The sequence below is a fragment of the Antrostomus carolinensis genome, unplaced genomic scaffold (assembly GCF_000700745.2).
Source record: "Antrostomus carolinensis isolate BGI_N321 unplaced genomic scaffold, ASM70074v2 scaffold39708, whole genome shotgun sequence".
NCBI classification, from domain to species: Eukaryota; Metazoa; Chordata; class Aves; order Caprimulgiformes; family Caprimulgidae; genus Antrostomus; species Antrostomus carolinensis.
The window spans coordinates 9,054-21,196 of NW_010335730.1; the positions used below are offsets into that span (position 1 = coordinate 9,054).

At 46.3% G+C, this 12,143-nt stretch overlaps 2 protein-coding genes across 2 annotated transcripts in view; one reads left to right on the forward strand and one right to left on the reverse strand.

Annotated features, from left to right (window-relative positions):
- CEP68 (centrosomal protein 68) overlaps nt 1-1,755 on the forward strand; it is a 7,104-nt gene extending 5,349 nt beyond the window's left edge. Inside the window, exon 6 of the mRNA XM_010174653.2 lies at nt 1,678-1,755. Coding sequence (XP_010172955.1) covers nt 1,678-1,755 — 78 coding nt within the window. The remainder of the gene's footprint in view (nt 1-1,677) is intronic.
- Nucleotides 1,756-2,423: 668 nt separating this feature from the next.
- Nucleotides 2,424-11,505, reverse strand: RAB1A (RAB1A, member RAS oncogene family). The gene is given in 6 exon segments (XM_010174652.1): nt 2,424-4,559; nt 4,840-4,971; nt 5,990-6,085; nt 7,615-7,710; nt 9,845-9,917; nt 11,483-11,505. Coding segments are annotated over 6 exon segments (618 nt in total). The 3' UTR covers nt 2,424-4,361.
- Nucleotides 11,506-12,143: the final 638 nt, after the last annotated feature.

The window sequence follows — 12,143 nt, forward strand, 5'->3', positions numbered from 1 at the left end:
CAAACCAGCCTGGCGGCAGCGGGGGGGCAATCTAGGACAATAAACACTTAAATTAGCGACCACTCTACATCAGGCTTTACTGTTATTTATTTAAATCTGATGTTTGGAAAGCCGAGAAGAAGACAGGAAGGATGATCTCAAAATGGGTGCCCCATCATCTTTAAATGCATGTCAGGGGGAGAGCAGTGTGTCAGTGACCCAGCTGAGGTTCACAGACACAACCACGAGTGTGATGTGGGCGATGGCAGCTCCAGGGAGGGACCCACTGCCAGTCAGGGTGCAGGGGACGGCAGCGGTCCGGCACAGGCAGCTGCGCTCCCAAAGTCCCTTGGGCAGCAAGAGGAAGATGGGAAAAGGGCTTTTTTTTTTTTGTTTGGCTGATTGTTTTGGGGTTTGTTTGGGTTTTTTTTTTTTCCCCTTAAAAAAAAATAAATTATGCTTGCCATGTCATGGTGGGAAAGGGAAGCAAATGAACTCAGGCGTTTAGAAAACTTGGTTGCTGAGTTCTTTACCATCTTCCCTCACATAAAAGTACAGAGACAAAAGTGTTTCAGGAGGGCGTGGCAGGAGCACCGAGAGGGAGGAATGTAGGAACTGGGGGATAACCTTGGGATAACTGCACCACCACCCTCCTACCCCTGTGAGCTCAGATTTGATTTCCCTGTGCCCCACTCCACAGCACGCCTTCAAATCTGGAGGGGCAACGGGGAAAACGTTCTTTCCAGCGCTTTTGAGGCGAGGAACAAGAGCTGAAGCAGTTTGTGTGGGGTTTGGGGGTTGGGTTTTTTTTGACCTGATGTGCAGGGGAGTTGAGTGTGGCACAGGGGTTTGGGGGTGGCTGTTGGATTGCAGACAAAGCACAGCAGCAAACTTTACCCATTTGTTTTCAGGTGCTGCCCCAATCAGCTCCGGGCTTCGTTAGTCACAGGATGGCTGAGAAGAAATGCAGCGAGCACCAAACCACCTCTTGCAGCGATGCCAAATACGTATGATCACTGTGTTTGGAGTGATTGCAGTTTGGTGTGAGATTTTGTTTTGTTTGGTTTTGTTTTTCTTCTCTGTGGCTTGAGCCGGGCGAGCTGTACGGCAGCGATTTGGCGACTGGAGTGTCTGGTTATTGGTGCCGACTGCGGCTGGGAGTGGGCTAAGGGAGGAATGTACAGCTGGCCTCGTTTGTTTGTTTGTGTGTTTGGTTTCTTTTAATGTAGTTTTCCTTTTTTATTGAAGTGACCCGTTCCACATGTTAGTAAAAATGTCAGGAACACACTGGTTTGGGTTGGTTTTGTTTGTTTCGGGGTTTTTTTTTTAACTGAGTAATCCATAGTGTGCTGTGCGACTCACTTCTAAGTAAAGCCTCGTGATTTTAATAGCCGTGTTCTCATGTTTTGTTTATGCTCTGCAAAAGTAGGTGCTAGAAGCCAAGAAACAGCAGCTCCTGCTCATTCCTGGGAGCAAAGAGAACACTTGTTTATCATCACCCGTCCTCTGCCGAAGCAAAACCTGTTTAACTTTCAGTTTTTCTTGTGCTTATACACAAAGAGCCAATCTGCTCTGTGAATCTTGGTACACTAATAAGGTGGGGAAGAAGCAGGTTCTGTACAAGCTGCTGTTCCCTGTTATGTGCAGCAGCTGTGCTGGGTTCCCTGGGTGAGGAGTTGTGCCTTTTCCCTCTCACAGCCAGCGCAGTTCCTCACTAGTCACACCTTGGCCATCCAAGGTTTCCAGACCTTCTGCAGCAGCAAAGGGCCTCGCTGAAGCAGCAGAACAAGGTAAGTGGCTAAAAAAAAAAGTTACAGGCAGCTCCAGAATGTTGGTACTTGGCTTCAATTAACCTTTGAACTAAGTGGTGACCATGGTGTTCTTGTGCAGACACATCATTTCCTCCCATTCTTGTGAAGAGAACAAAGTGAAGTCGTTGTACTGCACACGGAGGTGGGGAAAGCACCACAGTTACAAACAGCAAATAACCCATTGGGGCTGGTGCTGATGCTCTCCCATCTTTCATGGTCTCAGTTTCAAGGGCAGTGGGTTGTTGGGGTTTTTTTTAATTGCCAAGTTGCAGGTGATAATTGATAGAGCAGCATCAGCTGAAGAAAAAGGCTGAAGGAAATGGTTACAGGGAGACTAGTGTCGCTGGCTTGACCAACACTGGGTCCTGCACCTCAGGGTGATGCTTAAACTAAGTCTGCAGCAGGGCAGGAAGGGTGTTACCTGCAAGGAAAGGCCACGTTTGCACATTTGAAGTCTGCAAGTCTGCTCTGTGAGAGGCATTTAGTATTTCAGCTCACAGGTAAAAGTGCCCTGGCACAGACCTGCCCTCTTCCCTGCACCCCAGGCTCCAGGTGTAACAGCACGAGCACAGCAACACAGTACAGACTGAAGGGAAAAAACAATAACCACCCAACAACTGGTGTAGCCCAAGCTGGTTTTGCAATGCTTTTATTACTGTATATATTAACATGGTTTGGATAGTATGTAGCAGGCAGCTTGACATTGAAGTTCATTTGTGCACTTCTCTGAAGGGAAAATGTTTTTTACCCTCAAGACACCTCCTTCCCATTCGCTTCCTGAGCTCAGCAGCGCTCACTAACTCCTACTGCTCCTGCTCTCGGGGAGGAGCAAGTCACAGTCTAGAATGAATTATACCAACAAGCACATCTCTAATAGAAAGCACATCACTTTATTTGTGAAGGTCTCAAGTGGAAGAGTTCAACTTAACCATGACAATACTTTATGTATTACAATTGCCTGTTGATTGATGCAACTATGTTGAAGAAAAGCTGTTAGCCAAAGTCACCCCCCCTCAAAAAAAAAAAATCAGAGGATATTTGCACCAATTTTAGTTTATACCTCACAACATACCTAGGCTATACTTATTTTTATTTTTGTTTTTTTACTATCACAGGGTATATTTACTACTAGGGGAATGTTACATGGTCTTTCAAACATGAGACTATTTACAGAAGAGGCTGAACATTGGAGTTTAGATAAAGCTGAACAATTTTACACGTATAGGAAGTGTTATAGGCTAGCTTTCCTGTGGCTTTTAGCTAGACATCAGGCACTAATGATTTGATTAGCTCTGTACAAAGAATCACACACTGTCCAAAAAAACCTCTTGGCTGCTGGTTAGTTCCAAATTGTTGGAGATGATGATAGCGCCTACGTGGAGCAACAGTCTGGTGTGGGGCCTCACTGTCCCCATTTCATCCTTCCGTAACAGAGTAGGAACTAAGCTGTTGCACTAAGTCAGAAGAGTATTGATTAAAGAGGATGGAATTAACAGTATATAGAAAAGACATAATATACTGGTAGAAAGTGACACCACCTCAAGGTTACGTTGAAGCCGTTGGTGTTAGGGAAATACCCTCCTCTTCCCCTGCTGGGCAAAGCAAACAGGAATTCCCTAAATAAGAGTCCTTGAGAAAGAAATTAAGTTCCAAGACTAAGTTTGGGAACTGTTGTACATTCAGAGTGCACTGTGCCTCCCTCACCATTGGCCGGGTGGTTCTGGTACAGCGGCTGTGCCTTAAGCACCCCCACAACTCAGGCTTTTTTGGGCCATAGTCACTAGTTTTGAGTTGCAGGGAAGGTCTCTGGGCTGCTCGGAGGTCCGAGAGCCCTGGCTGCACACCCCGCTGTTTGGTGCACAATGCAGAGCCTGATCTCCCCCTTAGCCATACAAATTAAGACAATATGTATCACCATCCGGTTTGATATTACTTCCAATAAGTACAATATTTATTAAACATTTCTTCAGTTTTGTTACATATTGTGCAACAAATTACAATAGTCTGCAGCCACAAATTATATGCAGAGTATGAAGAAACTATTCATCAGATAGTGTGATCTTTCCATTTATAATTCTACAAGAAGGAACTAGCAAATCAGATCTTACATTTATCTTACTAAATTTTATGCATGGAAAGTGACAGACACTGTTGTGCTGTTTGATACAAAATGGCTCAACTTCATCTTCAGAAGACTAAACCCGACATCTAAACATGCCAAGAGAAACATCAAAACAAAAATACATCCTAACCCACCACAGGAAACAGTCTGGTATCAGGAAAAGCAACAAGGATTACACGTTTATAAACCAGCACACAAAGGTTTAAAACAGTTCTGAAAATGAAGTTAGCTGTCTTGAGTCAAGGGAATAAAAAAAAAGTCAGTATTGACCATTTACAATCTCTGACCTTTGTGGAGACGGTAAGAATCTGTTGTAGTGCAGCTACATACAGTACAATTCAGGCAAATTTGTATTTTTTATTTATCTTTTTTTTTTCACTTGGGTTCAGATTGCAAATTCATTGTTGTGAGACAAAAAAAAAAAAACAAACCAAGGGGGGAGGGGAGTTTTAGCAGCAACCTCCACTAGACTGCTTGACTGGAGTGCTCTGAATTTTAACATTGGACTTCTCTGCACCACCAGCTGTCGCTCCCGGCCCCATTCGTTTTTTAATCTCGGCAGCCATGGTCATGAAAGACTGTTCTACATTTGTGGCGTTCTTTGCACTGGTTTCCAAAAATGGAATTCCAAGAGAATCTGCAAATTCCTGCAAAGGGAGAAACAGGGAAGGGTGAGCTCACAGCCTGGTTCGTACCTCACCTGGTTTCCTGCTGCGCTCCTGGATAAGCCACACGTTCCTGGATCACCCAACTCCAGCCTGGGGGCAGCCCGCGGTGCGGGGGGTCATTAAACTGCTCCCATTTACAGATGCTCACGACATCTGCGTGCCAGGACACTGCCCTGCACACAAACTTACTCGAGTGCACGAGGATCCAGACTCTGTGCTCGACCAAAGCCACCACACACACACCCCGACAGCCACGTACCTTTGCTGTTGTATAGTCTACTACTTTCTTTGTGGTCAGATCACACTTGTTCCCCACCAACAACTTGTTGACGTTTTCGCTGGCGTAACGGTCTATCTCCTGCAGCCACTGTTTTACGTTATTGAAAGACTCCTAGGAGATAAAAGAGAACTGTGAGCCAGAGCCTTAGCCCAGAACAAAGCTCAGCACGATGCAGGAATGACTGGGAAGGAAGATGAAGCTGTGCACTTAACTGATGGGTGTGATTCACAACCACCAGAGAGAACTCCACACGTTAATGCTACACTCCTCCCTCAGTTACCTCAGGAGTCACACAGGGTCCACACAGCTCCTCAGTCCACACTCCAAGCCCCACACAACCAGCCCCCTCTCCCTTGCTGCACTCCCCCCCTCATTTTTCCCTGCTCTGTATCTTCAATAGACAAGAACTTCTGCCACTTGAGCCTCCTCCTGTAGCAGAGATAAGAGACATGGCATGCAGCTGAAACCAGAAGAATCCCAGGTGTTTACAAAGCACCAGGGATGAGGTGCAAACCACATCATTGTGGAGATGCTGGAACAACCTGACTCCAGAAACAGAACTGCCAGGCTGAACTGATACTCAAGTTTGCAGTTGAACCCAATTGTCCTTTTTCTATTAATTCAGGAAACTCTACACTTCTGAAGAGCCCTTCAAACAGGATAAATGCACCAGCAATCTTCAGATTCTTTCGCAGAAAACACTGGCTCAGTTGTACCCTGCACACATGCCGACAGTTTTCTGTTCCACAGGCCAGTTTTTATTGTAGACCAAAGCTCAAGTACATCCAGAAATCTTTCAACAGCTTCCATCAGTAACTCAGGCTTCCTGCTGCCACAGGCAGGTGAGGAGCATTCACACAGAACCATCAGTTACCTGCCCAGCAAGATTTTGGTTAAGCAGGTAAAACTGCTTTAGAGCCACCAATCCCACTGCTCCTTTTATGTCTGTGTTAGCCCCACACCAGAGACTAGCACAGACATTTGGCTTGATAAACCCACAGGCAGCCTGGAGAACATGGTCACCAGCTCCTGAAGAAGTGACCAGTCGTTAAAATTCCCAGTTTTATTTCTCTATCAGGCTAGTGTATCCCACCTGGAGAAACTCCGCAGGCCCAGGTGTAACACTTACCTGATCTGTAACATCATACACAACTATGATGCCGTGAGCACCTCTATAGTAACTGGAAGTGATAGTCCGAAACCTCTCCTGTCCCGCCGTGTCCCACTGCAAGGCAAACAGCAGCATCAGTCACTGCAGTCACTGTCCCGGCCTCACACCTTCCAGACACAGCACAGCTGATCCAACTACAACCGTACCCAAGTCACAGCTAGAGAAGCTGCTCTGAAGCCGTGTGCTACAAACAGGATCAGAGAAGACTGAGATATTTTAACTGAGACTTCAGCAGGTACTTTTCTAGAAGTGCCCAGCTGTTTGGTTTTGGCCAAGTACAGTCAAGAGATGCGTGAGGAAAACATTAAGCAGCTCTGACCCATGAAGAAGTCATGGTTCAATGGTCAGAAGAACAAATGTGTGAGCCAGGGCTTGGAAACCTGTGAAGAATAAGGTCAGAGAGATGTGGGTCTCCAACTTAACCGCTCCCTTCAGCCTCCTCGGTACAGGAGCTGCAGCAAAGGGACGTAAATGCAACGTCCTCTTCGGAGGATGAGGTGCAACAACTCACACCAAGCCTGGTTCCCTTCTCCTGCTGGAGGGTTCAGGAGGGTCATGCCTGGCCTCTCCCCACACCAGGACAGGAACAGCACTTGCCCCAACATTTCTCTCCCTGGAGCCATGCCAGGAATAGGGCTGGCTGCACACTGAGAACAGACTCAGCCAGCTTTCGGCAGTGACAGCATTCCCGGGGGGCTGCTCGGGACTCGGGACAGCTACGTGAGAGACCAGAGCCTCAGGCTTCTGGCCATCAACTGGACTCCTGCTCCACAAGACAGCCTGGAATCCCTGAGTCATTGCCTTCCTCTGCTCGGGCTGGAAGCAGTGGCTGACAAGGATTGTCTGACCTTGCATAGATATTAGATTTCATTACACCAGTCACCCTGTCAGAGCACTTCAAGATTAGAGGAAAGAACTGCCAAGTCTCTTCCCCTGCTTATTCCAAGCAAAAGGCCAAAAGCACCACCAGAAAACACTGCCCACGGGCCACTTCCAGAGGTTTGTGTGTCAGTTTTTCCACTCAGGTCAACAAAAGCAGAGTTTCCAGAACTAGACAGAGCAGCCCGCTGTTAACAGCTGCTGTAGAACTCGGGCATCTCAGACAACCCTGTGATGTTCTTGCACTTACACCAATCCTTGCTAAACACAGCAAATCCACACCAGTTTTGACACCAGAGCATTCCAGCCCAGGATTCTACCCTTCTTCAGCTCACAGCAGCTCGTAAAGACTTCAGCTTTCTTCCCAGAAACATCAGTTTGTAACAGGTCATTTCCCCTTTCACAGACAGCCTGGATAAGCATCCATCCTTCTTCTAGTGGAAGGTGTCCCTGCTGCTGGCAGGGGGGTTGGGACTGGATGAGCTTTAAGGTCCCTTCCAACCCAACCCAGTCTATGATTCTATGATGATTCTCCAAGGCCAGGTCACAGGAGGTCTTGTAAAAAGTGCCAAGCCTCTTGTAACAGGGAAGATATCGCTTGTATTTTACTGATTAAAGTCCAAAGATAACTACCAATAGTTGTGAACCCAATTCTGCGCTTCAACAGATTAAAGTACCCACAGGAGTTGAGAAATACTACTTACTATCTGCAGCTTGATTGTTTTCCCATCTAGTTCTATAGTTCTGATTTTGAAGTCCACACCAATCGTGCTGATGTAACTTTCTGTGTACGTGTCATCCTAGGAGAAAGAGCGAACACAAGTCAAGCCAGCTGCACCTCTTCTGCAGCCACCCACTTCATTATGCACCAACCAGGCAGACAATGGCACTTCAAACAGGCTGATCCCTCATGGCAAAGTCCTGTGGGCAGCCAGGTTATCTTCACCGAGTACTTACTGCTCACAAACTCTGCAAAACTTTTTAGAAGCACCTCACACAACAAGATTTATGTTCCAAAAACTAGTCAATAAAACTCATTTCTGGAAATAAGCGTTAACTCCTTTTGAGCCAGTTTAAAACCCAGACTTTGTTCACATTGGCAGAGTGAAGACCTACTTAAAATAACCATTCTGGTTATTAAAATGCCTCAGGTTTTTGTTTTCCTTTGATGGTTTTTCATCTGTATTACACAGCAGCCACCCACAAGCCAGAGGCTGTGCCTCAGTGGTGCTCCACATCTGAATTTCCAAGGCCCTGCTGCCACAGCTGGTTGCTAAGGCAGTTTGTGGAGTTACAGCCTGGGTACTGGTGTGAAGCTCTGCTCCGCTCTGCCTGTGTAAATACAGGAAGGAAAACACAGCACTGGTTTAGCAGCTCCTGTGGCCCTGACTGCAGTCTCCAGCAGGCCTTGAGGCACACAGGAAACGCTGGCTCTGTCTTTGCTACCTTCTGGTGATCATCAGCCTGTCAGCACGAAGGAAGTTTCTATTCCCAAAGTACCAGTAGGATGGAATTTCATGTAAAATGCACCATAAAAGGCTTTATGCAACCAAGAGCTATGACAAAAGCGAGGGGTTTCTTTGGGTTGTGAATGGAAGACACCTCAGGAAGTACATCTGCATTACAATAACATAAAGCTTTAAGCCTTTCAGAATGACAGGACATTTATTTCCTGAACATTTCAAGGCTGTTTGAAAAGCCTGATGCTGTTTAACCTACAGCAGGGAGAACACAGGTAAGTGAAAGCTGCAGTAATTCCTTATGTCAGGGTAAAAAGCTTACAGAGTCCAATTTCTAAAGAAAAAGCTACTTAGTGTTGAAGAAACACCACAAAACTGAGCACAAACGTAAGCTGGCTACTGAAAAAGAACAGTTAAGATTATTCACATGAAGCAGAAATTAATTCAAGAGTGTCTGCAGGAGAAGCAGGCTGGAGTGATCCGGGAGCACTGCTCTAGCCTTGGGGTCACTCCCAATCCACTGCCCCCAGGTCTGTGCGTGGAGCAGGTGACATCTTTCTGGTGCTCACACTGGTTTTGGTGTCTCCCTCTCCTCGTACAGCACAAAGAGCAGCTGGTGGAGCTTTAACTGGGGCGATGCTGTCTGTACAGAGAGCACTGTGTGACACTGGTGACATGAAATACAACCAGGCTCCTTCCAGAGCCATTGTTTAGGCTGTGAGACCCCCACCATCACCTCGCAGCCCTATCAAATCCTAGATTCTCAACTAACACCCCATATTCCTCCTCCTCCCATCGCAAGGGAAAGCTGCACTTTGGCACAGACGTAGATCAAGGGTTCACTGGACTCCAGCTTCTTCTGCTAAAAGCTGTCAAACCCATTTTAACTTTTCCTGTTGACAGGAAAACTAGAGCCTCTCACATCAAATTTCAGCCACCAGCAATTTTCACATTTTATTGTTCGCTCAGGCCTCCTTATTCCTAGAGTATCATTTAACCCACTTCTCCCTCTGGCTAAGCAGTTGGTAGCAGGCCTCTTCAAGGAAGATCTCCAACTTCATCTGGCTGAAAATATTCAGATCAAGTAGGAACTGATCAAGGTCTCGCCCTGACACACTCGTATGCTTCATGCTTGAAGGCACACAGCCCAGAAGTCAAGAACATTCTTCCATCTTCAGTGTTTTACCACTAGTGTAATGATGGAAGTTAAATTAAAACATCTTGTTCTCAAGGAACAGGAAAATAGGGATTAATACTAATTATATGTCCAGTTAAGTTTATCTCTTTCTGTGTTACTCAAATACAAAGGCAGAGGACAGGAGAGCTTTGCAATATTGTAATTATTCTGTGGCATACCAGACCTGACAGACATCAGTCCTTTCAAGTAGTTCTTGTAGCAGAGAAGTTCTTGCTTAGTACCTGGTAGCTTTTTTTAATAAATAAATAAATAAAGTTTTAAAGCACAATCACTTACTGCAAACCTAAGTAGAAGGCAAGATTTCCCAACACCGGAGTCTCCAATCAGAAGTAGCTTGAATAAATAGTCACTGCAGAAGGAAAAATAAAATAAAATTAAAAGTCACTTAATGACAAGCACTAACGAGAACCAAGGTCCTTACAGTCAGTGTGCTAGGATATCTGAGAAGGGTGAATTAATTCACTACTAGGGAAGCAAGTGAACTACAACCCCAAGCTCCTCTGCCCAGTTTAGACCCAATTACTTGGTAAGGGAAGTGTGAGGAAGCTGCTCTGTACACAGCATTTCTGTGCAGAACTGGGCTTCCTGAGGAAGCTCCTCCAGGGTTACTAGCGTGGCTGTCACCAGGGCTAACACAGCCCTGCTGCAGCCCTTTTGGTCTGGCTAAGATTAAAATCAAGCTTTGCAATTAAGCCTGAACCTCACTGTTTGGTGAGTGACTCCAGGAACACGCAGATGGCAGCAGCCTGCTGTCCACCCAGACCATTATCTCTGCATCTTCTCTCAAGTCAAAGCCTCGGTCCCGCTGCCCAGCTTCACAAATACCACCTAGCTGGGCAAAAGCAGCCAACTCTTCCCCTCAGTTCAAGTCCCAGCAGAACCCAATGGCACAATACACAACCTCTGAACTGCTAAAGCAGGGTGAGCACCCACCTTCCACGACACTCACAGCGACCACAAGTTACTCCACTTGCCTGTCAGGAATCAAAGCAAAGCTAAAGCCACTGCCAGAGGGGATGTTCATTCTCCAGAGGGTGTCAGGGGTGATATCAGTAATTCTCAAATCAAGAGGTGACAATTCATTTTGGGTTTTTTTTTTTTTTTTTGCTTAATGTTGAGTCCTCCCAGCATTGAGGGAACAAGGACAGCATCACCCATCACCGACCTAGTTTTATGCTTCAAAAAGTAGCGAAGATTTCATCCCTGGCAAAACATTAGATTTTGTGTTAGTCCCAAGATTAACAGAGCAGTTTAATAACTAGAGATCAGGTAGCAGAGAAAGCAACAAACCACGACTTACCCAAGTTATTTTGCTTTGTAAGTACTAAACTAACCCATTCCAGGTTTACAACTCTCCAGGATTAAGTCCTGTTCTCATTTAACCACCAGAGTTCACAACAGACCTATTTCTACACCCACTGAACTAAAGTGAGAAGATAAAACGTATGCAAAAGTCAACTGTCCCCACCTATTATTCCCCAACATCACCATTGATTCTGGCTGGCAGGAATCCAGCCAGGAAACTGCATCCCTCCCCAGCTGGTAACAGCCAAGCAGATGGTCAGCTGCGGGGCTTTTCACCACTCCTCTGCACAAGCACCAAGCCACTCATCTTGGCTGGTCCCCAGCTGCAAGAACACACTCAGCTGAAGCCTTCACCAGGTTCTGCAGAGCTCCTCTCAAGGCTGGGGGGAAACCACAAGTGGTCAGTGTAGCAACTAATAAACTGATCCTTAAAAAATGCAGCCTTCCCCCACAGCGTACAGCTGAAAGCACTCAAGGTGCTGTTAAGAACAGGCAAAATCAAAGGATATCCAGCAGTTTAGGGTCACAGAACTCCCTGCTCCACCTGTCCAGTCCTGCACTAATACAAGACAAGGTGGTTTTAGGAGAATGACAGTTATTAACCCAAACTGTTCAGGGGAGATAAGTTACATCACATCACAACCCACGTATCTTAACAGCTTCAAGATCTAACCATGAGCACTACTCCACACTACTGTGTGGACTCTTACAGTGGTGATCATAGACAAAATACACGTTTTTTTAGAAGCAGGAGCCTGCCTATAAGGTGACACCAAAGTCCCACCTCACAACTGGAGCCCTGAGCACCACCTCCCTGCCTGCTCCAAAGGAATGGTTGTGCGTTTCCTGCGGCTTCACTTGCAGTAACTCCACCACAGCCACACTGACGAGCCAGCGGTTGAGGATGCACAGTTGTTCTTTATTTAAAAGAAAAGAAGTGTTTGAAGCCTAGGGATCACTAAAGCAGGACTGTGTTGACCAGTGTTACAGTCACTCAGCTCTGTTGCCTCTCAACCACCCACATCACACAGGAACCAAAGCAAGGGGCTACCCAACAGCAACTGCAGCACGAGACATTTAAAACTTCTTACCCCCACAAATAATTTAGTTCCCCAAGAGCAGCAGAGAAACTCTGTGTAACCTGGAGACCAAGGTGAGTTACAACAGCTCTGAGACCCAGTCTGCTGTTAAACTTCTGCCTTCTTCCCCAGGATTCTGCATAAACTGAAGCTACAACTGCCTCAGCCTTCAAACAGCTCCTTCCTACCTC